The sequence below is a fragment of the Ctenopharyngodon idella genome, chromosome 5 (genome assembly GCF_019924925.1).
Source record: "Ctenopharyngodon idella isolate HZGC_01 chromosome 5, HZGC01, whole genome shotgun sequence".
In the NCBI taxonomy this organism is placed as follows: Eukaryota; Metazoa; Chordata; class Actinopteri; order Cypriniformes; family Xenocyprididae; genus Ctenopharyngodon; species Ctenopharyngodon idella.
Window position 1 is genome coordinate 22,102,687 of NC_067224.1, and position 27,216 is coordinate 22,129,902.

The following is a 27,216-nucleotide window of genomic DNA, read 5'->3' on the forward strand; positions in this document are numbered from 1 at the left end:
CCACCTGTCCAGATGCCAGACAACCAATAATTTTAGAAATACTCACCGAATGTATCTCCACCCTCTGCTGAAGCTACCATTCCATCAAACCACCCGCACACTCGACGCTATGTTCATACTGGCTTTTTTTTTGTTTTTCTCAGATGTTCAGAACTCACCATCACTTCCAGCTTCAATCCAAAAGTCCATCCCACAATCTCGGATTTATCAGAACATGATGACGAAACCATTTCTTACTTAAAGCAGAGCAAGACAGATCAAATGGAAAAATGCCATTTCATCTACATTTTCAATCTTCCATCACCAATCCAACCATACCATTCCCTCTTAGCCTATCTGCATTTTAGAAGCTTGCAGGCTAAACTCCAATCCGACCCACTTTTTCAGACGACTCCAATCGCCCCGTCACACGTTTCTGGTTCCAAAGACACCTTATGTCCATTTTGCTCCATTCTGGCATCCCAGCAGAGCATTTCTCCAGCCATTCATTTTGTATAGGTGCAGCAACCACAGCTGCCCAAAAAGGATTTCCTAGCAGCAGATCCAAGCACTTAGACGCTGGCATCAGAGGCTTTTAGAAGTTACATTCGATCAAATCGCTCCCACATCAAAGAAGCTCAACGAACTCTCATTAGCGAAATTCTTTAACACCAGCTTGTTCCCATACACCCAAACCTACAGGCTCACCTTATCCACTTAACACCACCAATCCACTTCTAGTGGAAATATTTCCATTCTAACTGCTGCAGCAGCATCCACCCACTTGCTCCCGCAGGAACCAACTTCACTATTCAACTGCCACAGCAGCAATACTACCTTAAGCTTCCAGAAGAGATCTGCTTTTCCATCCGAATTGTCTCAGCAACACTATTCCCTCTGCTTCCACAGAAGTGTCTTTTCTCCACTGCCGCAGCAGTGACGTTCCTCCACGCTCCTGCAGGAGCTCCGTTTTGAAAATTTTCTTCACTGCCAAAACAGTGATGTTCCTTCATGCTCCTCCAGGAGCTCAGTTTCTTTTAAAAATTTTCTCCACTGCCGCAGCAGTGATGTTCCTTCACGCTCCCACAGGAGCTCAAGAATCGGAATCAATAAGCAGAATTGGAATCACTAAAATTCAAATGATAACCATAATTGTCATGATCATCATCAGTAACTATCATCAGCGGTCACTATTATCATTATCATCATCATCATCGGTCATTATTATTATCATCATCTTCATCTTCAACAGCCAGCATCATCATCACTAGCTTTATGACCATCATTACCGTCAGTCAACAACATACTGTAATCATGACGATCGTCACAAATCATCTTGATCGTCATCACAATTATTGTCACCATCATAGTCTCTCAACTTCGTCAACAGTGATGTTCCCTCTGCTACCACAGGAGCTCAGTTTCTTTGGAAATTACTAGATGTGATGGGAGTTGAGGCGGACGATGTGCACCTGCATATGAGGAGTTGTTGGATGTCATGACTCGCGCCACCAGCAGACTGAATCTAAACTGGTCGGTGGAAAAACAGGTACACGCTCCGAGCAGGCGGGTCATAGACATTCACTTCCCACAAGCCTTCCCTTTCTCCCAGACCTCCAAGATGAGGTGTTGAGATCTTGGGGGAAAATGTTCTCTGCCCGAGATTTTCCACCCATTAAGTCAATCTATGCCTCCAGGAGTTGGAGGAACATGGGTATGTGAAGATGCACCAGATTGAGGAATAGGTAGCTGGAAACCTCTCATCTGGCATTTTGCCCTTGAAGCCCTGCCAATGTACATCACAGCTTGTGGGAAAAGCACACTCCGCAGAGGCCCTGGCCGGCGGTGCCCTGCACACCATGGTGGTGCTGCAGGCGTACCAAGCCAACCTACTGAAGTATGTTGACCACTAGTGGGGGGTAGCTCCAGACACAGTCCTGGATAACCTCCACCAAGCAAGCAGCCTGTGCCATTGGCCGCATTTTTGCTGTTCTGGTTGCCATGGAGTGGCATCTTTGGCTTATCCTGTCGGGACTGAAGGAGAAGGAAAGACCCCTAATCACCTAATCCTAATCACCTTCATCGATGTTCCTTCACGCTCCCGCAGAAGCCCAGTTTCTTTTAAAAATTTTCTCCACTGCCGCAGCAGTGATGTTCCTTCACGCTCCCGCAGGAGTTCAAGAATCGGAATCAATAAGCAGAATTGGAATCACTAAAATTCAAATGATAACCATAATTGTCATGATCATCATCAGTAACTATCATCATCGGTCACTATTATTATTATCATTATCATCATCACCATCTTCATCTTCAACAGCCAGCATCATCATATAGCTTTATGACCATCATTACCGTCAGTCAACATCATACTGTAATCATGACGATCATCACGATCATCATGATCGTCATCACAATTATTGTCGTCATCATCGTCTCTCAGCTTTGTCAACAGTGACGTTCTCTCTACACTCCCGCAGGAGCTCAGTTTCTCTGGAAAATATTTACACTGTCGCAGAAGTGATGCTCGCTCCCGTAGGAGCCCAGTTTCTTTGGGAAAATTCTCCACTGCCGCAGCAGTGATGTTCCTTCATGCTCCCCCAGGAGCTCAAGAATCGGAATCAATAAACAGGATTGGAATCACTAAAATTTAAATGACCTTAATTATCATGATCATCATCAGTCACTATTATCATCATCATGATCATCATCATCGGTCACTATAATTATCATCATGATCATCATCTGTCACCTTTTTCTTCATCGTCATCGTATCATTATCTCTATCATCGTCATCTTCGTCACCAATAGTGATGTTCCCTCACGCTCCCGCAGGAGCTCTGTTTTCTCTGGAAAAATTTCTCCGCTGCAGCAGTGGTGCTCCTTCACGCCTCAGCTCCCGCAGGAACTCACCTATGTGCAAGAGGTGGTATTGCTCATCTTCTTTGTCTATGTCCATTTAACCCACATATGCGAATACAGAAGGAGCATATCACTTTCATCTTCGTATTCACAATACAGGAGATGATAGATGAAGAAGCGGGACACAAGAAGAGGTATATGATGCATCCTCATCTACATTCCTTACCACAATTATATCCAGTCTGCTGAAAAATGTTTCCCTTGGGAGTGAGCGAGTAGTGGGTTAAATATAACTCACCCCTTTTAAGGACTATGTGTAAGCAACTGAAAAAAGAGTGCCTAGTCCTCTCCCTCCAGCGTTGCACAGCTATGCGTACGGCCATCAGTGCAATGGAGCGAGAAGCTACCTAGCAGTCAATTGGCCCTAAAAGAACCTACCCGATCATCAGATTGAAAAGGCAGTTTACAGGAAAGTGTGTGTGTGTGTGTGTGTGTGTGTGTGTATATCCTTTTACACATAGTATGTAAATGCAGGGGAAGTGCACAGCCTCATCACCACATAGTAAATGCAATCAAATGCTTATTGCACAGAAATATGACAATCCCCTCTAAAGGGGGTTTACGGAAAGATGGCAATGAAAGGGAATGAGACCTTCACTTTAGTGCTGAGCAAGCCTAATTGCTCTATGTGACAATCACTGATAATTCCCTAGCACTCTTCTGCATCAGAGGAATTCACATTCTTTAAACTTTGTTTTTTAAACTTCTGGACCAGCATCTTGATGGCAGCGCCAAACAGTCCGGGAGGCGAAACCGGGGTGACTAGGAGAAACAATCTTTCCTTCTCCTTCAGTCCCGACAGGATAAGCCAAAGATGCCACTCCATGGCAACCAGAACAGCAAAAATGCGGCCAATGGCACATGCTGCTTGCTTGGTGGAGGTTATCCAGGACTGTGTCTGGAGCTACCCCCCACTAGTGGTCAACATACTTCAGTAGGTTGGCTTGGTATGCCTGCAGCACCACCATGGTGTGCAGGGCACCGCCGGCCAGGGCCTTCTGCGGAGTGTGCTTTTCCCACAAGCTGTGATGTACATTGGCAGGGCTTCAAGGGCAAAATGCCAGATGAGAGGTTTCCAGCTACCTATTCCTCAATCTGGTGCATCTTCACATACCCATGTTCCTCCAACTCCTGGAGGCATAGATTGACTTAATGGGTGGAAAATCTCGGGCAGAGAACATTTTCCCCCAAGATCTCAACACCTCATCATGGAGGTCTGGGAGAAAGGGAAGGCTTGTGGGAAGTGAATGTCTATGACCCGCCTGCTCGGAGCGTGTACCCACCGGAGCGTTTTTCCACCGACCAGTTTAGATTCAGTCTGCTGGTGGCGCGAGTCATGACATCCAACAACAACTCATATGCAGGTGCACACCGTCCGCCTCAACTCCCGTCACATCTAGTTCCTTGGAACTAGAGCGGCCAAGCAGCATGCTCTCCACCAGACCAGAACAAGCCAGTGAGTGGGCTTCCGGATTCGGCATGAGAGAACCAAAACTGGCAAGAGAGGACTGGGAAAGTAAAAGACCCATCCCATGCTCCTGAGCCAGAAACATCTAAATCACATTTCTAAATGTGCCTGCACTCACTTTTCTTTAGACACCTGTTCCCATAGTGTCAACTTATCGATGCAGTGTTGAGTTCCACTTTGAAAAGGGAACCCTTTATCCCTGAAGCATGCTTTATTAGATTGTGCTGGTTTTAACTCTATCAGAAACATTTTTACTCAGTTAACACTTTGAAAGAAATGTTTTAACAAAGTTAAACCTAATACAGTTAAAAAGAGTTTTTAGCAAAAATAGATTATAAAAACCTGATTTAGTTTTACCGTAACTTTCCTGGCCATGAAAAACAGCCACGGAAGCTGGCATGGAGTTAAAGAACACTCAGCTCTATACTTTGGAGAAGGTTTCTATAAAGAACCCTGGGGTTCTTGACTCAATTTTAAAAATAGCTTTATGACAAAAAAAGTCCTATATAAGGAGAAATGTCTTAAATGAATGGATAATAGTTTTGTTTAACAGGTTATTTAATTTTTTGTAGTGATAAAGAGTATTTATGAGCTGCTTAATTCATAAAATGTAATTAAAATGACAAATGATCAATTAATTAAAACTAAATCCATAAAATTATCCAATGGTGGGAACCCCTAAAAGGATCTAGACTGTATATGAAGCACCTGGCAGAACCCGTTAAGGTTCTTATATAGAATGTTTTCTTTTAAAACTGTATGACACAGCTGAATGTCATTTAATAGAACATGGAAACTGTTTTTCTGCACCAGTGTCTCATCTTCTTTGTCATCTCAACTAGCACTTGTCAGCAATGGTTTTTGCAGTAATTATTTGCGTTTGAGCCAGTAGGCCAGTAGGGGGCTCTACACACTATGTTTTATACAGGTCATCTGCACTTGTACTGTGTGTTCACTTTTGCAATTAGTCATGCTGTGTGTGTGTTAAATTTTATTTTATTTCTGCTTATAGATTTCCCATTGGCACAGACACATTAGTACTGTTTATTCTACATCTGTAAGATTCACATTAAACCATTTGTTCACCAAATATGAAAATGACTTGAGAAATCAGGTAAACTTATTTTGACCAGAAGGTGGTGATAAAAGTTTTAGCAAACAGACTTGGAAAACATCTCTCAACAATAGTACACCCAGACCAAACTGGGTTTATACCAGGTCATTTTTTCTTTGGCAATGTTCGTCTCCATCTTAATATTCTTTGTGGTAAGGAAGCCTCAGGAGCAGTCATTTCACTAGATCCCCAAAAGGCGTTTGATCAAATAGAGTGGCCATTTATGTTAAAAGCGCTTGAGCACTTTGGTGCTGGGAGTTGTTGTATCAAGTGGGTACAAATTCTGTATTTATGTCCTCGTTCATCCATTCTGAATTGGATCAAAGATCTTCTGAGACATTAAACACACAACCTCTATTGATGGGCATGACTATTGTGAAAAAAAAAAAATACTTTTAAACTGGAAATCTTCAGACTCTCCATGTTTCAAGGCTTGGTTGTATGAATTGTTTCATGTTATACATTTGGAGAGGATATGTTCTCTGGAGTCCCAATCTCATTGTCAATTCCAAACTGTATGACAGCCCTTCGTGGATTTCCTCAAGTCTGACTAGTGTATTATTATTGTTCTCATTGTAATAATCCACTGAATATAAGATTATTCCTTGCTTATGTTAGACCTCCCAGCCTCTTGTTTTGTTTTGTTAGGGTTGTATTGTTTGGTTTTCTTTGTATTCTTAGGTTGGTACACTATGTAAAATTTTAAATAAAATATTAAAAAATGAAATTCAGGTAAACCATAACCATTTGACACTGGATTATACTTTTTTGGTGGATTATATTTCCAAGGCCTGGCTCCTGGTTTTTAGTTTTTTCTTATCCCGAGTTTTATTGGCATGCAAATATCTGAGCAGAAAAGAGACAGACAGATCAAATTACTTGAAGTTTCAGCTAACAGGCACCATGCTGCTAATTATGAACATTCAGTGTTCACAAATAAACAGTAGATGGCAGTCACATCTTAACATGAGTTTTTCTTTCATTGAAGCTTGTGCATTTGTTGGTTTGATATGGAAAATATTTAAGAATATTTAAAATATTTAAGAAAAATATTAATATTTAAATTAAAATATTAATATATGTTTTTTTTAATGAATGATTTACATAACAGTACAATGGATTAGTGACACCTTTCCTCCTGTGTAGTGATGCAAACTAAATAAAAATGTGCTATTAAAACAATGAGAAAAAGTAGAAAAGCAATTTATTTGAAATAGTAAAACAAAACAACACTGACAACAATATCATCATTGCATTTCCCCCCTAAAATACTGTTCCTGATTCACTGAATAACAACACTATACATTCAATTTAACAAATTAGTAAAAAAAAAAAAAAAAAAAAAAAAACTCTGATTTATATGTAATACAGAGTCCTGCACAACATGTGAGGGGGGAAAAAAAAGTATACCATGGCCACAAATGAACAATTCCTTTCCACAACTTAGTAATACGTCAACATATTTTACTAATTTGTTCTTTTGTTTTAAGTAAATTGTGGCCACGTTGTAATAATTTGTTTTTTTGTTTTAGTTTTTCAAAGTCAAAGACACAATGTACAGACAAATTTGACACAATGTACATAATGGCGCCACCCTACCCCCCAGTTTTTACTGATTTTCAATAGCGATCAGCGCACTGAGAGCGCTGTACACACACACCGTTTGTCTGTGCATCAATAATAATGGACTTTCGTCTCGTGTGCCTAATGTCCGATTTCTGAATGTCACTGTAATAGTCTTTACCTTGAATAAAATTGTCATCCATCAAAACTTTGCTAGCGCGACACTGGTTTTACTTTATCCAACCGAGAGATGTAGTACTGTATGCATATCATATGCTCACACATCGGTTGGGAGCCGCCATTTAGTCTGTATTTCACAGCACGATGAAAAATGGCTTGGGCTACTCCAAAACAATCACAGAATAGGAAAGAGATGTGCTTTGAAGCCAAATACACTATTCTCTCCACCATCTCTGATGAAATTGGCCAGGTTTTCTCTGCATTAGCACTGTTTTCGACTGACTGTTAGAAGGCATTCACTTACTGGATCCTTGGACTGAAAACTTTCCAGAAGTTACAGTTTAAAATGATCTGATTGAAAACAGAGAGTGAAAATCTCTTGTCCAAAAACCTGCTTCTTTTCGTTTTTTAAAGTATTGTTTCTGTCTGCTATAATATTGACTGAAATGATTAATAATTAATTAATTAATTACATTTTTTTTTTTACCACTCTGCGTGCCTCCCCTGACATGCTCTGACGCCCCCCTGGGTAGGCATGCCCCACACTTTGAAAACCCCTGTTTTAGTTCAATCAAAATGAGGAAACGAATTAGGTGGCCACGATTTACTAAAATGAGGGAACATGTGCAGGGCTAAACGTGTATTTTTTTTTTTAAACACAAGAATCACTAAATGATTAGCACAACAAAATGCAGTCAAACCTATAAACGATTTTGGCTACAAATATGCAAAATATACAGAAAACGAACTAGCACCATTTTACAGTACAAAAAAAAAAAAAAAAACATATTAAAGCTAAAATGTTCAAGCTTTTAAATTAGCTTTAGAAATGAAAAGCAATTTTTATCTAAGGTGCAAAAAGAGGAACAATTGCTCTAAATGCCTTTTTGGGTACGGTCCATTTTGAAGAGGTCATCGCTATGCCTCATTCCCAGCAACTTAAAATGCCAACTCTGAAACAACTCAGGAAATAGGTCTAATATGCTGCAGTGTTGCTGAAGTTCACTTCAACTTCACCAGAATAAAATAAGAAGAATTTATCACAATGTTAATTTCAGAATTATATATTTATTGCATTATTTTAAAGAATTTATATTTATATTTTTATGCTCAAATCCTATGAACTGAATAATGGGAATTTTTCAGGGAATGTCTTTTGGAAAGTGTTGTGCCATGTGCACTTTTTTAAAAGTCTTTCTGAAAAGCAGTTCGGAATGATCTGGTGTGAGCTTTTAACGTAATGAATCCAACACCTACTAATGATGCTTGATGCCACTGCCAATTAGAGGGCTGTGCATATGGCATAGAAAAAAACATTTATGTTCAAATATTCAGTGCAATATAATGTTGGATAATACCGTTTTTGTGGCATCCCGCCTGCATCTTTACACCATACCACCACAAAAATATCTTTGTGTATTCATAGACACACCTGTTGACACGCCCACACGACAACAGTTGATGTGTTAATTCCCGTTTGGTTTTACAATAGATCAATAGGTCTTCTTCTTCAAAGAACTTTCATTTTAATTAAATTTTGGGTAACACTTTAGAAAACTGTTTCGTTATTAATGAATAACTACACAGGAACAAATGAGTAAAGTAATATTAACATTATACAAAAAACATTAAACAGGTTCGTAATTAATGTGAATAATACATAATTAATCCTAAAGTAAAGATCATGGTAACTCACTCAAATATTACCAAATATGACTCAATATTACCAAATCCTTCAGAAGGAATTACCAATTATTTGGAACAGTTTTCTAAAGTAAAAAGCATGACAACTGTCTAGCAAATTACTGAAGTCATTGTAAGCTTTTGAGGTTTTTGTAAGGTTTTGGAGAGTAATTGCTTCTAACGGATTTGGTAACACTTGAGTCATTACTAGTGGGTCAACATGATCTTCACTTTAGAATACTGATCCAAATAATTAGTCATTCCTTTAGAAGGATGTGGTAACACTTGAGTCATTCCTAGTGGGTTACCATGATCTTCACTTTAGAATACTGATCCAAATGGCCAGTAATTCCTTTAGAAGGATGTAGTAACACTTGAGTCAGTACTATCCAAAACCTTACAAAAACCTCAAAAGCTTACAATAACTTCAGTCATCACTAGGGCGTTATCATGCTTTTCACTTTAGAATGCTGTTCCAAACAATTACTAATTCTTTCTGAAGGATTTGGTAATACTTGAGTAATTACTAGTTGGTTACTAGTGGTTCAACGGATCACAAAACTCACGGTTCGGATCATATCATGGTTATTAAGTCACAGATCGGATCATTTTCGGATCAGCACAAAAAAAAAAAAAAAAAAAAAAAATTGGGGGATGGGGGGTAACTTTGCATTTATTACTTAGCCCACTTTAACTATTCCGATACCACAGCAGAAACTACTAGCCTAACTAATACATTATTAAAGGCAAGTGAACAGACTGTAAAAAGAACAAATACTGTACACTAAATACAATAATAGATAAATACAACATAAAGTTACAAATAAATATAAGGTCTAACTGTAGTATTAATTTTCGTGTACAGAAATGTAATAATTAAATTTAAAATGACACTATTCAATGTATAAATTTAATATAGATTAATCTTTGTTAAAGCTGTGTTTTGTTGTTTGATTTACATGACAGACAACAGCAGGTATTTATAGGTTGCTGTCACTTTAAGAGTAAGACCCCATGCACGCACACATCCGATAGATACACATCCGAATTCACTTAAGACATAACCGAATGTGTTTACGAGAATACTTGCCGAGAGGGGTATTTTGACTGACATAATGCGTGTATGTGTCCATCCAAGTGCATTGAGGACGTGAAAGAGAAATCAATTTGGAATTCGCAAGCTATCTGAAACGCACCTCTCTCTCTGTGTATGTGTGCACCGATAACAGCATGGCGTGCGATAGCCTACCGAATTAAATCCTCTTTTGCCTCTTCTAGCGCTGGAATGGTTTTATATCTATTTAATGTGTAAACTAGCAAGACAAAACACGTGCAAATGATAACCTTTCACTCTATTGCAGGTAAACTTGCAATTGATCCGCGAATCACATGCGTGCCGAACCGTGGGGCTTGGTCTGTACGGTTCACGGATCAACAATGATCCGTTTAACCACTATTGGTTACCATGATCTTTACTTAATTAATTATATATTGTGCGTTACTCATTAATTATGAACCTTTAGTAGTTCTTAGTAGTTCTCTGGGAGGTATGAAAGAAAATAGTAGTTATTGATTAACTAATAGTAAACTACCTCATTCAACTGAGCATTATTACTTACTAATTCATTAATCAGAGTTTCATGTTAGTTAATAGTAGTTACTAGAATGTTAATATTGTGCTACTCATTTGTTCCTGTGCAGTTATTCATTAATGATGGAACAGTATTTTAAAGTGTTACCAAATTATGTTTTCAGGAGTATTGAGAAGATTTGTTGGTGGTTATGTACTTGTAAGGGATGAATTTGTGTAACTTAGTTATTGGATAACTATATACAGAATATTTTGTATAACTATATACAAAATCATGACAAAAGAAATTAGCTGCACTTTTGCACTGTTTTGAAATTTAAAAAAAAAAGTGGGAAATTGATTGGCGTTCTAACTATTCAGGAGTTTTCCTGCAGTTATACCAGGTTAGAGATGATGTGACAGTGCTGAAGATATGCATTTGTCTGTCTCAACAAAGAGTTTAAAAAATATCACGTTGTTCTTAATTTAAGGCAACTGAAAACAACTTACTGATCAAGCTGAAACACATTACCAGGGAATGTGAGGAGCGCAAACGTTGAGGTCAAGCTTTATCTCAAGCCATATCGCTATATTGCATGTTGTGACATGATCCATTTTATTTGCTAGTTAATTTTGCTAATCCATTTAGCCATATCTAAAACCTAAAGCTTAAGGTAGGATCACACAACAACATGTGATGACCAGAATTTCTTTGCCCTGCATAATTTTCACACAGGCTTGTCAGTGTACAATAAATTAAAAGTTTTTTATGTTTTGCTGGTTTTTAGTAGTTATGCAGTGCCGAGGCATAGTAATGTGACACGGTTTAGGCATAAGTCAGTTGGTTTGCTTTGGCAGCATACTACCCCTTAGTCCAAAACTGGAAAATGTTTCAGCAAATAAACAGTAAATCAGGTATTATGAGGCTGTCATCAGTAATATTGTAGTGTTAGATATAAATCCAGTGATTAGCAAAGAGTAAAGTCTCTTGGATTTATAAAGACTTTTATAGCAGGTCTGGTTAACTGCGCACATGAAGTGGTAAACATGTTAAGCCCAATGCAGAACATGACCTGCATCACTGAGGTGCAGTGCCAGCTGTCAGTAGTTTTCAGCTTCAGGAGGTAATGATCCATTTCCTGGGCTTTTACTGAAAACAGAAGCAGTGAGCTTATATTGAACAGAGATATTTTTTTAAAGGAATGCACTACCATTCAAAAGTTTGGGGTCGGTATGATTTTTTTGGAATGTTTTTGAAAGAAGTCTCTTATGCTCACCAAGGCTGAATTTATTTGATCAAAAATACAGTCAAAACTGTAATATTGTGAGAAAATATTACAATTTAAAAATTTAAAAACAATATTTTTCATTTATTTATGAATTGTCAGCATCATTACTCCATTCTTCAATGTCACATGATCCTTCAGAAATCATTCAAATATGCTGATTTGATGCTCAAGAAACATTTATTACTATTATCCATGTTGAATGTTAAATTTTTTCCCCTGATTCTTTGATAAAGAGAATTTTTGTAACAACATAAATGTCTTTACTATCCTTGCTGAATAAAAGTATTAAAAAATCTTACTAACCCCAAACTTTTGAACTGTAGTGTAATTCACCCAAAACTGAGAATTTTCACCATTTACCCTCATGTTGTTCCATCTGTTATATTTTCATTAAATAAAAAATTAAAATAAAAAAAAACCAAATCCCGCTCTACATTTTTTCTTTTTCGATAATTAATTTCACTCAGATGTACGTCACAATACTTCCATTACATTGACTTACAGTATATACTTAATCAATGTATCGAATGTGTGACTTCTGATAACTGAAGCAAAACGATAGGTAAATGAAGATAATTTTTGTCTCCTGCTAATGCTCTTTTCTGCCTAAGTACCTGTTTCTCACATCACAGAAACCTCAGACATCTACATTAACTGTCATTAATTGAGTCATACAGGTTGTAACACACTACTTGGCATTCACTGGTGAAATTCTTTACATAAGTTTGTATTAAGAGTGTATGTTATAATTACCAGCTGTGATCTCTCTTCACATTAACAAATGTCCTTTTCCGCCTTCCCTTCTTTCTCTCTCCAGGTCTCGCAGCATCAGGCCTGAGGGCAGAGTGGAGTCTGAGCCCATACACGCTGGGATATTTCTGGATATGATGTCTGAAGTCCTAAATGTCTCGATCTCTGGGGTGATGGAGAGGTGCTGAAGGTCCAGTTCAGTGCACTCTACTGGAGCATGAAGGCCCCAGGCTGTCCGCTGCTCTACGGCACAGCAGGGCCTCACTGTAAACTGTCCTCCTACCAGAGTGAGAATGGCATGATTGTTGGAGAGAACAGATTCTGAAGAAGAAACATCAGGTGTTTCTGTTGGTTGCGTGATGACTCCCGTTGCAGGATCAGTGCAGGCCGAGCTTCGCACCAGAGGAAGAACCTCACATCCATGCAGGCCAAGATCAGAGGTCATCGTGGTGGTGATGTCATCAAACATACAGGGGTCCTTCAGTGGCAGGCATGTATCTTACAGGATATAGACCAGACAAGTCAGACACACAATCATTGAATCTCTGTCTTTCTCTGTTGTGTTTGGCTCATTTTGACCCACTTTTTCACACAGGGTATAACTACTTCCCAAAATTTTGGGGATAATTTTTGTACTTTTTGGGGATTTTTTTCCCTCCTTGTTTCAAAAATCACTGGCCTAAAAAAATAGCTTTTTGTCAACTTGTTTTCTTTCAAATAAGACAGGTTTTTTCTTTTTTGAACTGATTGATTGTCCGTGACAGACAGATCGTTAACACAGCTGGTCCATGTGGTAATTATGTCGGGCAGGAAATCCAAACGTTCATCGACCTCAAACGTGGCTTATCATGTGAAACATGTACGTAGTTGCCTAACGTTAGCCACTGTACATGACTGCTAGTTATAACGTTACTGTTAACCTAGATGTGCGCTACTATTAGGCATTTTTCCAAGTGTTCGTGAGAAGTGTGGAAGCTAAATTAGTACCACGCTTACTGCATAACATGTTTAACTTTATGTGCTTCTCTGTAATGTAGAACAATGTTAGGAATGTTATATACAATATTCGTTCTCAGCTCTGAAATTGAAACCATTTTCCGATGCCACCCAAGTAATTCAGTAAGTAATTCAAGTAATTAAGTAAATCAATTAATATCATTAATAACTAATCGACTAATGGTTTAAATGAGCATCTACTAGTGGACGTCTGGGGCAGCCCAAGTAAATTATTTAAATTTTTACTGTTTTACAGCTTGGAATTATAAGATTCTGACATATTTTCTTATTCTGTGGCAACTTATTTACATTGTGATTTTTTTTAAGTTGTGTACATTTTGGTTCTTTTTATTTAAAAAACAAAAAGGTTCTATCTAAAGTCAAATAGAATGTAAAAACTTTGAAGCTCAATATCTCAAAACTGCTCAGAATGCAAATAGAACCTTATAATTCCAAGGTGGCAAATTGTCTCTCTCTCTCTCTCTCTCTCTCTCTCTCTCTCTCTCTCTCATTGACCAAATTAAGGGTCATTTCAATGCACAAAAACACAGAGGATATATTTTCTTTCATATCTATGGTAACTGATGATGCTATAACACTGCTAATCAGTGTACAATGGGCCCCTATTAGAAACACCATATGGTCATGCTGAGAGGTTTGTTTTAAATAGATTCTGGATCTTTTTCTAAAGGTGATGTTTTGCCACGTGGTGTATAAAAATAAGTTGCAGACAGCACTGCACAGGTTGCAGTCACGCCATATTGTGTCTGTAATAAAGCTGTACTTCACAGCTTTTAATACACACTCACTTGATCTGTCCACGTCTGTGTTCTTCATCATTGTGTGTAGGGTTGTCATAGGAACCGAGGCTGTATCACTGTCGTGGTGACTGTTGCTTACCGGTGATAAACAACCTGAGAGTAGAGTTGAATGAAATGGTAGTTAAATTCATTTTAAGCCACAGCCAGTGGATTAGCAGATTATTTTTGAATATACTTTCATTGTTAGTATGTATATTTATACGTTTGCATGTTTTCCTGAGTGAAGACCGTGTCTGGTAGGTGACACACACAATGGCAAACAGGACGGCTGTTAATACAGCTGTTGCTGCACAAGCTGTCACTATAGAAGAAGTATTTTGGATAGGAGGTGCTGAGGTCTGGACTTTTGTCACACCAATCCCTTCTCCTCCTAAAAACAGAAGATCAGTTAGAACACAAAGTACCAAAGCCAACTTTTCATTCATAAATGTATTCATTATTTATGCATTCCTTCTTTTGCGGCACAGCTAATTCAGTATTTTGAAGGTAGTAAGTTTCAGATCAACCGTTCTTTGAAAATCTTGAGTTTAACTCACTGACTCAATGATCCGGTAGCAGTGATTCTCAGAACTTAGAGCCCACTGGAGAGGAAGATTATTAGTCAATAACGACTATGTTTCATTACACATTACTATTGTATTACTATTAATATTGTAAGGCTTCAGAAGACTTGGACTATAACAAACAAGTCCAATGAACTACTTTTATAGTGCATTTGTGTGTCATTTTGGTGCTTGGTCACAATTTATTCTGATCCTTCTTTGTGTTCCACAGAACATCAACAGCATATGGGTTTTGAATGACATGAGAATGAATAAATGTTACTTTTTCTTGTCTACAATCTTAAAAATGAAAAGGGGTTTTCGTAGCGAAGAATGATTTTTGATTCTCCACAGAGTGGAGTGAAAAGTTCTTAAAAGAACCTTTTTTTTTCTTCGTGTGAAGAACATTTTAATGATCTAAAGAACTTTTTTCCTACTTATTTTTTTTGCAATAAAAAGGTTCCATGGATGTTAAATGTTCTTTATGGAACCATCAATACCAATGAAGAGCTTTTATTTTTAAGAGTGTATATAAACTATTCTTTTAAAACACAATCAACAGATTCCAAAGATTTTAGAACCTGCAAACATCAACAAGTAAATGGTCTTGAATCAATAGCTCAGTAAATAGCTCTATGATTCTCATTTTAAAAAAAGAAAACACAACAACCGCAGCTGCCTTATTCTGTTGCCTTCCTTTTCCTCTTTCTAAACGTATCACTCTTCCCGTTGCTGGCAGCGTATATCTGATCAGCAGAATGCTAAAAGACCTCTGTCAATGCACGATGGAGTGGGTTCAGGGAGGATCGACCCTCAGTCCATGCTGAGCACTTTCACAGGGCATTGACTGATCCGTGCGGGATAAATATCTCCCCTCTTACTTCACTCATAATCACATTGAGAGAATAAAGAGAATAGAGATAATACAGTGAGAAAAGAGGAAGTAAAGACACTGAAGCACAGATAAGATCACAAGAGCATGGAAAGAGTGAGAGCATGCAGGGGTAAAAAGAGTACCACGAACATTGAGAGGATGCAAACATGAAGAGAGTGCATGAAATTAAAAGGTAAATGTGTATGTACATCAGTGTTAATTTCGTTAACGAAAACTATGACGAAAATTGTTCGTTGACGACCTTTTTTCCATGACTAAGACTAGACGATGAGAGACCACACCAATGTCATTAAACGATAACTGTGACTAAATCAACACATGCAATATCGTTGATGAAAAAAGACGAGACTGAAATGTGGCTAAAAGACCAAAAACTTTACCAAAATCACTCTTTTGAAATCACGTTTTGTTTTTGTCGAATAAAGGAGACAAAAAATTACAGATTTTTATGAGCGCTCATGCTACGGTTGCCAGATTTCCAGAATTTAAAACCCCAATCAGAGCTTTTCTCATAAAAGAACACGTTTTACTTAATCTTTGCAATGTGGCAACCACGCACATGCGCTCTCTATAGTCTACACTGAGGAAGAAGCGCGGATGATCTGAAAACACAAACAAGTAAGCTGGAGTTCAGCGATCTTCATTTGAGATTTTCTACTTAAATTAAAGTGTCATTCAGTCGGTCTATATTGCGCTGCTCGTTTGCTGACTAAATCTGCGATCAAAGTGCAGGCTGATATCCAGCAGTGGCTCTCAAACTGACTTATGCAAACAAAATGCTGAGTTTTGCCACTCATTTAATTCTACTCCACCTAAAAATAACAATAAAACTGAACATGTATTTGTAGCAGGTAAAATGCCGTAAATACAGGACATTCAGTCAAATTGTCAGCAATCAGCAATGTTTCCCGAAAATCCACATGATTTCAAATGTGACATTGATTTTATACAACAGTTCAACAAACAAAATGGTAATATTAAGTGATGTACATTTTAAACAGTATATTGTCAGTATTTTGCTCTATTTTGCAACGAAAGCCACAGCAGAACTGCAGCACACAAGCTGTGTTGCGTGAATGAATCTGCGGCTTTGAACGAATCATCAATGATTCAATGACCCATTCATAAATACAGCCACTTGCTTTGATACTGAAAGTATGAATGACTCAATGATTCACTCATAAAAACAGTGACTTACCGCCACCTACTGGCAGTTTTAATGTAATATTTAAAAGTATCACTTCGTTTTTATCATCATTGTATTTATTGACTTTTTTATTTACTTATTTAAAGCATTATTTATTTTATAAAGGTAGGCTATTTATAAAGGTAAAAAAAAAAATGCACTGGAAAAATCGATTTAAGAGGGCTAATATTGTCCCTTATAGAGTACCTCAGGTACGACGTGTTTTTGTAGGCCAACCCGGAAGTTAGCGGCGCACAGGTTCCCTCGATTGAAAGCCTATGCATTTTTCCCATAGACTTTTGGAAAATCGCAAAAAATAAGCTCTGTGTTTAACAAAGGGTTATGACACTTACACATTTTGTCTATCAAGATAATCTTTACAAGTTAACAACATTTATACATTTTGAAGCCTAAATTAAGTCGTCAAATATAAAAAGCTAACATTAGGCTATAAACGGACTACAGCACACCATGGTCGCGGATCAATGTCACCACCACCAAGCTTCCTCAAACTTTATTTAAAAAACATCGTTATTTAAAAACATGCTCGCTGATTATGATCTGCGCTGTGTATGAATACTTATCCACTTTTTCATGAGAAATGCTGTCCAAATGTCCTGTTTGTCATGATGACGTCTAAAGTCCCCGGCAAAGGAAGTAGTCCCTTTTAGCAATTTGTTAGCAACCGCCGTTTTTTAGACACAATAAAGGTTTAAAAAATCACAAGCGGGTTATAACTGGTTTGTTTTATGTCATAGATCAAAACGTGAAAATATTTAGAGGCTTTGTTAACCACAGACCTTATTTCAGGTGATTTAGCAAAAACCCATTGACTTCGGGGCGATGGAACCGGAAGTCCTAAAATGCTAACTTGCTTCCAGGTTTTGCCTACAAAAAGATGTCATCCCTGAGGTACTCTATTGGAAAATGTGTAACTGCAGCTAAGTGGAAAAGAGAGGGTACGCAGAAGGTTAGATCCCTCAGGGGGTACAACACTCTAGAAAGTTTGAGAACCACTGAAAAGGGATATGTAGAATTGCACAAGTGCTACTACTAAGAGTGCAATGTCAATACAGCCTGTTACCTTGATTCAAATTTTTCATAAGCTTAAATTAATTGGTCTAAAGAGAAAAATTATAATGACTATTTTGTCTAAAGACTAAATATAAAATAGCTATCAAAATTAATGTTGGTAACTGTAGTTTGACTAAAACTTGACAAAAATGCAATGACTTTTCGTCGACTAAAACTAGACTGAAATATGAAAGACAAAAATGACAAAAATGTGACTAAGACTAAAGAGCATTTTTCTAAATCAAAAATGGCTGCCAAAATGAACACTGATGTACATACTGTACAATAACATGGGTTTGTGTTTCAGGATGTGGAAATACACTGCCCGGCCAAAAAAAAGTCGATGTTTGGATTTTAATAGGCAAATACTTAAGAGTCTATGGATGGATCATTATTACAGTGATTATTATTTTTCTAGCATGTTATATGTTTGGCAACGGTTCTTTTAACCCTAAAAGATGGAGTGTGAAGCTTTTCATTTCTTAAACAACCATGTATTAAGAAGAATCATGGCCATATTCCAGGATGACAATGTCAAGATTCATCAGGCTCCAATTGTGAAAGAATTGTTGGGAGGGAGCATGAAGAATCATTTTCACACATGAATTAGCACTGACCTTAACCTCAGTGTAAGTTTTTGGGATGTGCTGGAGGAGACTTTACAGAGTGTTCACCTCCTGCATTATCAGTACAAGATCTTGACCAAAAAATGATGCACCTATCCATGGAAATAAATGTTGTAATGTTATTTCCATCAAGAGGTGCATCAATTTTTGGTCAAGATCTTGTATTGACAATGCAAGAGGTGAGCACTCTGTAAAGTCTACTCCAGCACATCCCAAAGACTTTCAATGAAATTAAGGCCTGGACTCAAAGGTGCCAATTCATGTGTGAAAATGATTCTTCATGCTCTCTGAACCATTCTTTCACAATTTTAACCCTGGTGAATCTTGACATTGTCATCCTGGAATATGGCCATGATGTGTCTTCCTACATAGTTGTTTAAGAAATGAAAAGCTACACACTCCATCTTTAAGGGATAAAAGAATCGTTGCCAAACATATAACATGCTAGAAACATAATAATAACTCTAATAATGATCCATTCATAGATTCTTAAGTATTTGCCTATTAAAATCCAGTTAGGGATAGTTCACACAAAAATAAAAATTTTGTTAAAAGTTTTGTTTATTAAATGTTTACTAGTGCTGTGACGGTAGGCATGACAACCGCGCCACCGCGGTCGTGGAATGTCACCGGTGGTAGTGTGACGTATATATAATCTCAAAGGTCACGGTAACCGAAAATTTTCTGTCATTACTGAGGCTGATGTTGCTTGTAACTGTAATTCCCACCCCTGTCCAGTTGGTGGTGAGTGCGCTCCAGTGTGACAGCAGAGCCCGAGTTCAGTCTCCAGAATAAAATGAAAACGACACACACAGGCGAGCACCTAGTTAAAGTCCATTTTATAATAATAAAGTTATAATACTTATACTTACTTACATAATTAAGTTTCTAATCCAGTTCGTTTTGTTTTAAATGGTTCGTTTTGTTATTTTTCTTGCTGACTATAAGTTTATGGTCAACGACTGGCTTTTCTGAGGTATAATGTTACGTGACATTGTTTGCAACACTGATTGAACTGACGTGATACAGATTTCGGTAAGCTACTGTATCTTTCAACATATTTTTTGATTTTCATTCATGTTTATTTCGTTCTGTACAGTAGTAAAGAGGAAAGGATGATCGCATTCACTCACGATCCTTGACGAAGTGTTCAAGATGAAAAGTGACGCAGTCTTTGATCAACTTTCTTTTCATAATATAAATAAATGCATAGCCTATGCCTATTTGCTTATCCTGTAAGTTCGTGAATAAAAATTAAAATGTGGATGAAATCAGAAGCTATTAAATGTCTTATCATTTAAATATAAAAATTAAAATGACGGGTAATAATTGATTATGACAGATTTTTTTACGACCCTATCCATCAAAATGGACGGCGAAACGCAAGTCTAACGCAACCTCAGAGATATATATATATATATATATATATATATATATATATAACCAACCCGGACCCCACCACCACAACACCGGCGGTTTGGTTGTTCTGCTTCTGAGTTCCTTTTGTTAAAGGGGTGGTTGATTATGATTTCACTTTTTTAACTTTAGTTAGTGTGTAATATTGCTGTTTGAGCATAAACAACATCTGCAAAGTTACAATGCTCAAAGTTCAAAGCAAAGGGAGATATTTTCTTTTACAGAAATCACTTTTTAAGGACTACAACAAATGGCTGGTAGGGACTACATTGAGCTTCTTTCCGGGTTAGTGACATCACTAATCCTAAAATTTACATAATCCCTGCCCCCGAGAACACGCAACAAAGGGTTGAGGCCATGTTATTGCAATACAGCACGTAACATGCAATAGCATGTCATAAAAGCAAGATGACAACATAAGTTATAACCGTAATTAAACTAAACTATACCTGTTCTATCTTCATGCAGCATATTCTCTGGCTCTGTAGGATCTTACAACAGTTCCCACATGAGCGATTCAAAGATTATCATGACAGAATATGCTGATCAATGACTTTAAGATAGTTAACTCCACTTCAGCTACATAAATTCATCAACTAACCATTAAGAAACGTCCTGTTGCATTCTACATGTTGTCACTTCTTCTTGAGTCTCTCCATCATTGTCCGACTCCGGTTTGAACATTAAAGGCTGAACAGTTTCTGACATTTTCAGTGAGTCTGCATGAGGTAATCGGCGCTGCTAACACGAGCTCTTGAAACTCTGCCCTATTCATAGGAGCATCAGCTTATTTGCATTTAAAGAGACACACAAAAATGGAGTGTTTTTGCTCACCCTCAAAAAGTGACAAATTTAACATGCTATAAAAAATTATCTGTGGGGTATTTTGAGCTAAAACTTCACAGTCACACTCTGGGGACACCAGAGACTTATTTTTCATCTTGTAAAAGTGTCATTATATGACCCCTTTAATAAAATGAAAACTACTGCATTTAGATTGCAAGCAATTTGTGACAATAGTTGTGATGGGCGAATTCGAAACCTCTTTTGTTTTAAATCAAATGAGGCTTTGTTACTTCATCATACTGTTTTGAACCTTGGTTTCGAAACATTGTGAAATTCTGATGGTTCGCTGGTATTGATCTGGTGAACTCATGAACCAGTGTCTAATATATGGTTTTAACTGGTCTCAGGTCAGTTTTATAATGTAGGTTCAGATTTAATGAATTTAGTGAATTTTAATTAACGTGTGTACAATAAAAAAGGGAGACTAATAGTTAATTGTTTCTAATTTATTGTGCCAAATCCTGCCTAAAAAAACATAAAACAAACACTATAAATTAATAAAAGAACACAAATTATACAGACACTTCATATTTAACGATATTTAGTGATTATTAGATTACATTTAATGGATTACACTTTCATAAAAACCTTTGTAATTGGTTTGTATGACTTTGGCGATCAACCTTATTTTCAGTGCAGAAATAAGCTACATCCTGTGAATGTGCGACACCTCAGATTCATTAAAGTTTAAACAAGTCTAAACAAACCATGATTGCCTTCAGACATCACAGTAACAAAGTGCAGTAAACAGTAAAACAATTTGCGCTATAAATCAATATGTTCATGATTACGATAATAAATGAAAACAATATGATAACAAATACCAGTATGTAGTACCAAGCAGCATAACGGACTGTTGTTGTACAGCCAAAATAAATGGAAGTGGCTGACACCGGATGCTTCGCACATTGAAGTTACAAACAGTTTGGAACATCATGAGGGTGAATAAATGGTGACAGAATTTTCATTGTCAGTAACCTATTCCTTTAAGGCAATTAGTTTAAATTAGTGTCATATTCAGCACAGTCTAACCCTGAAGTGCGTAACAGCAATGAACAGAAAACAGGAGTCCAGAGACACAGAGCTCAGACTGAAAAGTCATGCTGCTGTAAGTTTGTATTTTTCAGTATGGTACTCACGGGTACACTGTATGTTTCTGAAAGGGGCGGGGCCACATGGAAGGCATTCCAAATCTTCTAATCCGTCCAATCGCATTTTGCTGTAGAAACTTCAATTAGAAAAAAAGACATTTGTGTGAAACCAAGAAACAGATTTGGGTGTGAAGTTGCGTGCCATAAGTTGTGTGTGGGCAGATAAAAATGATCAGCTATGAACATCATGTTTCATTAAGGTTGTTGTTGTTGTTGTTTTGTGTGTGTGTGTGTGTGTGTGTGTGTGTGTGTGTGTGTGTTTGTGTGCGTTTTTGTGACATATCAGGAAACAAATCTGTATAATGACATGGGTATGACATAGGTATTACAAGGAGAGGGTGACTTATGAGGACATTACCCCATGTCCCCATTTTTCAAAAAGCTTATAAATCATACAGAATGAGTTTTTTTGAGAAAGTAAAAATGTGCACAGTTTTCTGTGATGGGTAGGTTTAGGGGTAGGGGTAGTGTAGGGCGATAGAAAATACGGTTTGTACAGTATAAAAACCATTACGCCTATGGAATGTCCCCACAATTCACAAAAACAAACGTGTGTGTGTGTGTGTGTGTGTGAGAAAGTCTCACCCAGGGAGGCAGTTTCCGCAGACTGCATTGTCTGTGTGTGTGCAGTGCTTGATTTGGTGTCTGTTGAGTCTGCGGCAGTTCTGGCACAGTGCGCAAGGTTGAGAACCCGAGTCTTCCTTAAACCACCGAACATCACACACTCCACACACTGCCGACACACCTACACCATAACCACAGTCCTAACAACCCACATGCACACAAACGTACTCAGTAACATGATAAGTGTATTGGATGAGTCAAACATTTTCTGAGAACACAGCTTTTGTAACCTGGCCCTGATTGTAAGTCATTTAAGGTCATGTGTACGCCTCTGGTGGCAGGGATGTCATGTTACAGCATATTTACTTTACAACTTGGGGCACATTTTTATTAACATGTCATGTTTTCTTTATACATATACCTATATATATTTCTCATATACATAAAACAGACCAAAAAGACACCTTCACATTTTTTTACATAAGAAAATTTCAATTAATATTAATTTTATATCTAACATTACATATAAAATACATATGAACAGAAGACAATTGCACTTAGTCACTTTGAAGAAAAAAAAAAACCTTTTATCTATTTAATCTATAGAATATCTATTGAATATCTTAGATATCAGAAATAGAATAAAGCAAATGGCAAATTTTATTCCTTTTTGTCAAGTACTACTAAACCATCAGTCCAACAGTTACTGTACAAACTTGATAAAATAGCCAAAAATAAAAAGTGATCTGTGAACATTTGGAATTATTAACATGTTGAAAAAAAAAAACAGCTGAAACAACCTATAGTCTTAGTCAGTCTCCCAGTCTAGCCTGACGGAGCTTTTGGCTTTAGGGTTGTTTTCAGCTGGGAGAGCAATTTGGTGACCAGCTAAACCAACTGAGCACCAGCTAAGACCAGCTAGACCAGCAAACCATCTTAGCTGTCATCAGCAGGATATGTTTTAACTGCATAATCAAACAGATATAGATATAACAATATCCGCTTCTCTACAAATTTACAGAGTCAGTTCAAAGGGGGTTGATGATGTTGACTGCAGGGGTTTATACATGTCAGTTCATCTACATGCGTTTAAAAATAAATTACAGTTAATCATGGGTGTTACTTTCTTCATACAGCCTCTGGGCTTCTCAATTTTTTTTTTTTTTTTTTAAGTGAATTGCTTTTCAAACATTTGCTTTACAATAATCCTGAAATTTCAGATACACAATAGGGCATTTCTCTCGCTTACTCGCTCACATTCTCTCACCTCTTTCAGTTCTTGGCCGGGTGGACACTGTGGGCACTTGTGACATTGTCCGTTGTGATAATACTCGTCTATCGAGCAATCCATTCCATATCTAAGAGAAGGAGAGAGAAAGAGTTGAAACATACAGTGTTGCTTGAAAGTTTGTGAACCACTTGCAGAATCTGTGAAAATGTAAATAATAATATCAAAATAAGAGGGATCATACAAAATGCATGTCCTTTTTTACTTAGTACTGTCCCGAGAAGATATTTTACATAAACAAAGTTTACACAAAGTCCACAAGACAAAAAAATAGCTGAATTTATAAATATGACCCAATTTAAAAGTTTATGAACCCTTGATTCTTAATACTTTGTGTCATTACCTGGATGATCCACGACTGTTTTTATGTTTTGTGATGGTTGTTCATGAGTTGCTTGTTTGTCCTGAGCAGTTAAACTGTCCAATATTCTTAAAAAAAATCCTCCAGGTCCCAAAAATTCTTCAATTTTCCAGCATCTTTTGCATATTTGAACCATTTCCAGCAGTGACTGTATGATTTTGAGATCCATCTTTTCACACTGAGGACAACTGAGGGACTCAAACACAACTATTAAAAAGGGTTCAAACATTCACTGATGCTCCAGAAGGAAACACAATGCATTAAAAGCCGGAGGGTGAAAACCTTTTGAATTTGAAGATCAAGGAATATTGTACTTAATTTGTCTTCTGGCAAACATTTAAGTGTCTTCTGTTGCTTCCGAAGGGCAGTACTAAATGAAAAAAAAAAAAAGATATTTAAACAAAATAAGAAAAATTTGGGCATCTTTATCCTGTTCAAAAGTTTTCACCCCTGACTCCTAATGCATCATGTTTCCTTCTGGATCATCAGTGAATGTTTGAACCTTTTTTAATAGTTATGTTTGAGTCCCTCAATTGTCCTCAGTGTGAAAAGATGGATCTCAAAATTATACAGTCACTGCTGGAAAGGGTTCAAATATGCAAAATATGCTGGAAAACTGAAGAATTTTCGGGACCTGGAGGATTTTTCTGAAGAATACTGGGCAGTTTAACTACTCAGGACAAACAAGCAACTCATGAACAACCATCACATAACAAAAAAACAGTCATAGATCATCCAGGTAACCACACACAGTATTAAGAATCAAGGGTTCACAAACTTTTGAGCAGGTCGTTTTTATAAATTCAGCTATTTTTTTGTCTTGTGGACCATATGTGAACTTTTTTTTTTGTTAAATATCTTACTCAGGACAGTACTAAATAAAAAATAACATGCATATTGTATGATCCCTCTTTTTTTGTTAAAATTATTCACATTTTCACAGATTTTGCCAAGGGTTCACAAACTTTCAAGCAGCACTGTATAACATGCAAACATGGGCTTATAATACACACTGATTTTAATTTCAAAACTACGAGGCCTGAATGTAAAATACTGCATTCTGCCAGTTAATTTTTTTTTTTTTTGTTTACTGAAAAAGATTATTGCTACCTTAACATATACAGTGAAAAAATGTAAATGGTTTAACATATTAACATAAAAAAATATATGTAATTTTACTGTCAATAATAACTGTCAAAATAAATGTATGGTTTTTTGAAGTAAAATAGCTCGGTATATTACCATAATAACATTTAATGGAATATGGTTATAAGTTGTAATATATACAGGCACCAATACAGTATGCCATCCTGTAATACTTGAAGCATTGTCACAATATTTTTTACATTAAATTTCTGGAAACCACAGCTGTCAGTTTTTAACGTGATTTTTTTTTTTTTTTTTTTTTTTACACGTGTAGTTTAAAAATATTTAATTGTTTTCAAATGTTTTATTCCACCTTTTTTACAGAGAGAATGGTGTAATCACTGAATAAAAATTAATTTGAAATCAAAAGCTCAGTGTTAAATTTGATCCAGATATGAATTAAATCTTATATCTATGAATTAATTTATATTATTATTATTGTTTTTGTTCTTGTTATTAAATGTAGGCTACATATTAAATTTAGCCTAATTGTTTAGCTAGAACATTATTGGATATATATTTTTAAAAGTAAAAGAAATTGTAAACGGTACACAATTGCTTGAACAGAATCTGCCAAAATAAATTATAAGTAATAATTTCATAGTCCGTGTTAATAAGTGAAAAGAAAAAGAAAAAAAACACACACACACACACACACACGATCTAACAGAGTTTTAGATAAGACTCTGTTTCAAACATAAATTGTAAATTATTGTGCTTATAATTTACGGTCCATTGTTTATATTCCCAATTTTACGCAAAGGTATTATTTGGGTAGGCTAATTTTCCGATTAAAAGTTGGGGGGAAAAAACGTTTCTCTAGTTTCATGCAATAGGCTGTGAGCTATTTACGTTCGTTTCAGTAATAACGATTTATGTCCATTCACTTTAATCTATTCTGAAACTGAGAACACAGAGAAACAGATCAAGAGGGAGCACATTTAGGTGCCATCTAAAACAAAAATACCTCCTTTAAATGATCTATTGGGAATAATTTTCCCGAGAAATAAATACAAGAAAGGTGGTCAAACTGATCTAAGTAGGGCGCACAGCTATGATTCAAAAGTAGAAAGCAGTGCACCAGCTACTACATAATGAATCTCCTGTAAAGTCACGTATTAGGGACAGTTTCATTCACACTTACATTAGCGCAGCAGTCACTTAATTCTCAGTCCCATTAAAGTAACCGTCTCCTGTGGCTTTGGGTAAATTCGGTCCAGTTTATCTTGTGGTTGATGTTGTTGACTGGCACTGCACATTTGCCCCGTGCGCTACAGTGCGCTGCGCGCGGTGACAAACAAGGCATGTCCCGACATGTTCGCACTGCTGTGACTGGAATCCGCTGCAGAAGCAAAGATGCGCGTGAGAAATGCTCTTGAATGGAAATTGCCATTCAAAATGACTTCTTACAAAGGACTGAATCTCAAATAAAACATGATACCTGATTGATAGCTTGTTCATTATTGTAATGAGCACAGCCAATATGTTCTAAAAGCTTTTACTCAGTTTAAGTAACAATTTCATGGTTTCTCTCGCTGCAGCAACCCCTTACGGACGCAAGGTGGCGATAATGAATTTACATATTGACCTTTGAAGTGGAGTCAAATTACCTTACATAAGACTTTAAAGTTAAAATGAAATCAAAATTGACAATTCTTAATTTTATGGAATATTGCAGTATTTATTGCACATAATTTTCACATTATCATGTGCCCCCATAATCTTAAATCAAATAACTTCCCCTCCCTCTTGCAAGGACATCTCTTATGACATGTTTACTGGGACA

General features: G+C 36.9%; 1 protein-coding gene across 2 annotated transcripts; it reads right to left on the reverse strand.

Moving 5' to 3' along the window:
- Positions 1 to 6,670: 6,670 nt before the first annotated feature.
- Positions 6,671 to 26,964, reverse strand: eda2r (ectodysplasin A2 receptor). Of its 2 annotated transcripts, XM_051892940.1 has the most exons (9): positions 26,872 to 26,964; positions 26,575 to 26,772; positions 23,903 to 23,993; positions 22,657 to 22,835; positions 22,060 to 22,148; positions 14,538 to 14,705; positions 14,324 to 14,428; positions 12,522 to 13,016; positions 6,671 to 11,629 (listed from the first exon to the last, which is right to left on the reverse strand). In XM_051892940.1, exons 3-8 carry the CDS (start codon positions 23,984 to 23,986, stop codon positions 12,538 to 12,540), a joined length of 1,104 nt encoding a protein of 367 aa, XP_051748900.1. In that variant the 5' UTR covers positions 23,987 to 23,993; positions 26,575 to 26,772; positions 26,872 to 26,964; the 3' UTR covers positions 6,671 to 11,629; positions 12,522 to 12,537. The 2 variants fall into 2 exon arrangements, with proteins under 2 accessions (XP_051748900.1, XP_051748899.1); XM_051892939.1 differs by having other exon boundaries at positions 6,671 to 13,016.
- Between the last annotated feature and the right edge of the window lie 252 nt (positions 26,965 to 27,216).

What these genes read in the sequence shown, in the direction of transcription:
- eda2r (XM_051892940.1), bottom strand. Translation starts at nt 23,986, where the DNA reads ATGGATTGCTCGATAGACGAGTATTATCACAACGGACAATGTCACAAG. An exon ending in TGCGGAAACTGCCTCCCTGG is followed by an intron (nt 22,149 to 22,656) that starts GTGAGACTTTCT and finishes TTCTAATTGAAG; the next exon opens with TTTCTACAGCAAAATGCGAT. An exon ending in ACTCAGGAAAACATGCAAAC is followed by an intron (nt 14,429 to 14,537) that starts GTATAAATATAC and finishes CTCTACTCTCAG; the next exon opens with GTTGTTTATCACCGGTAAGC.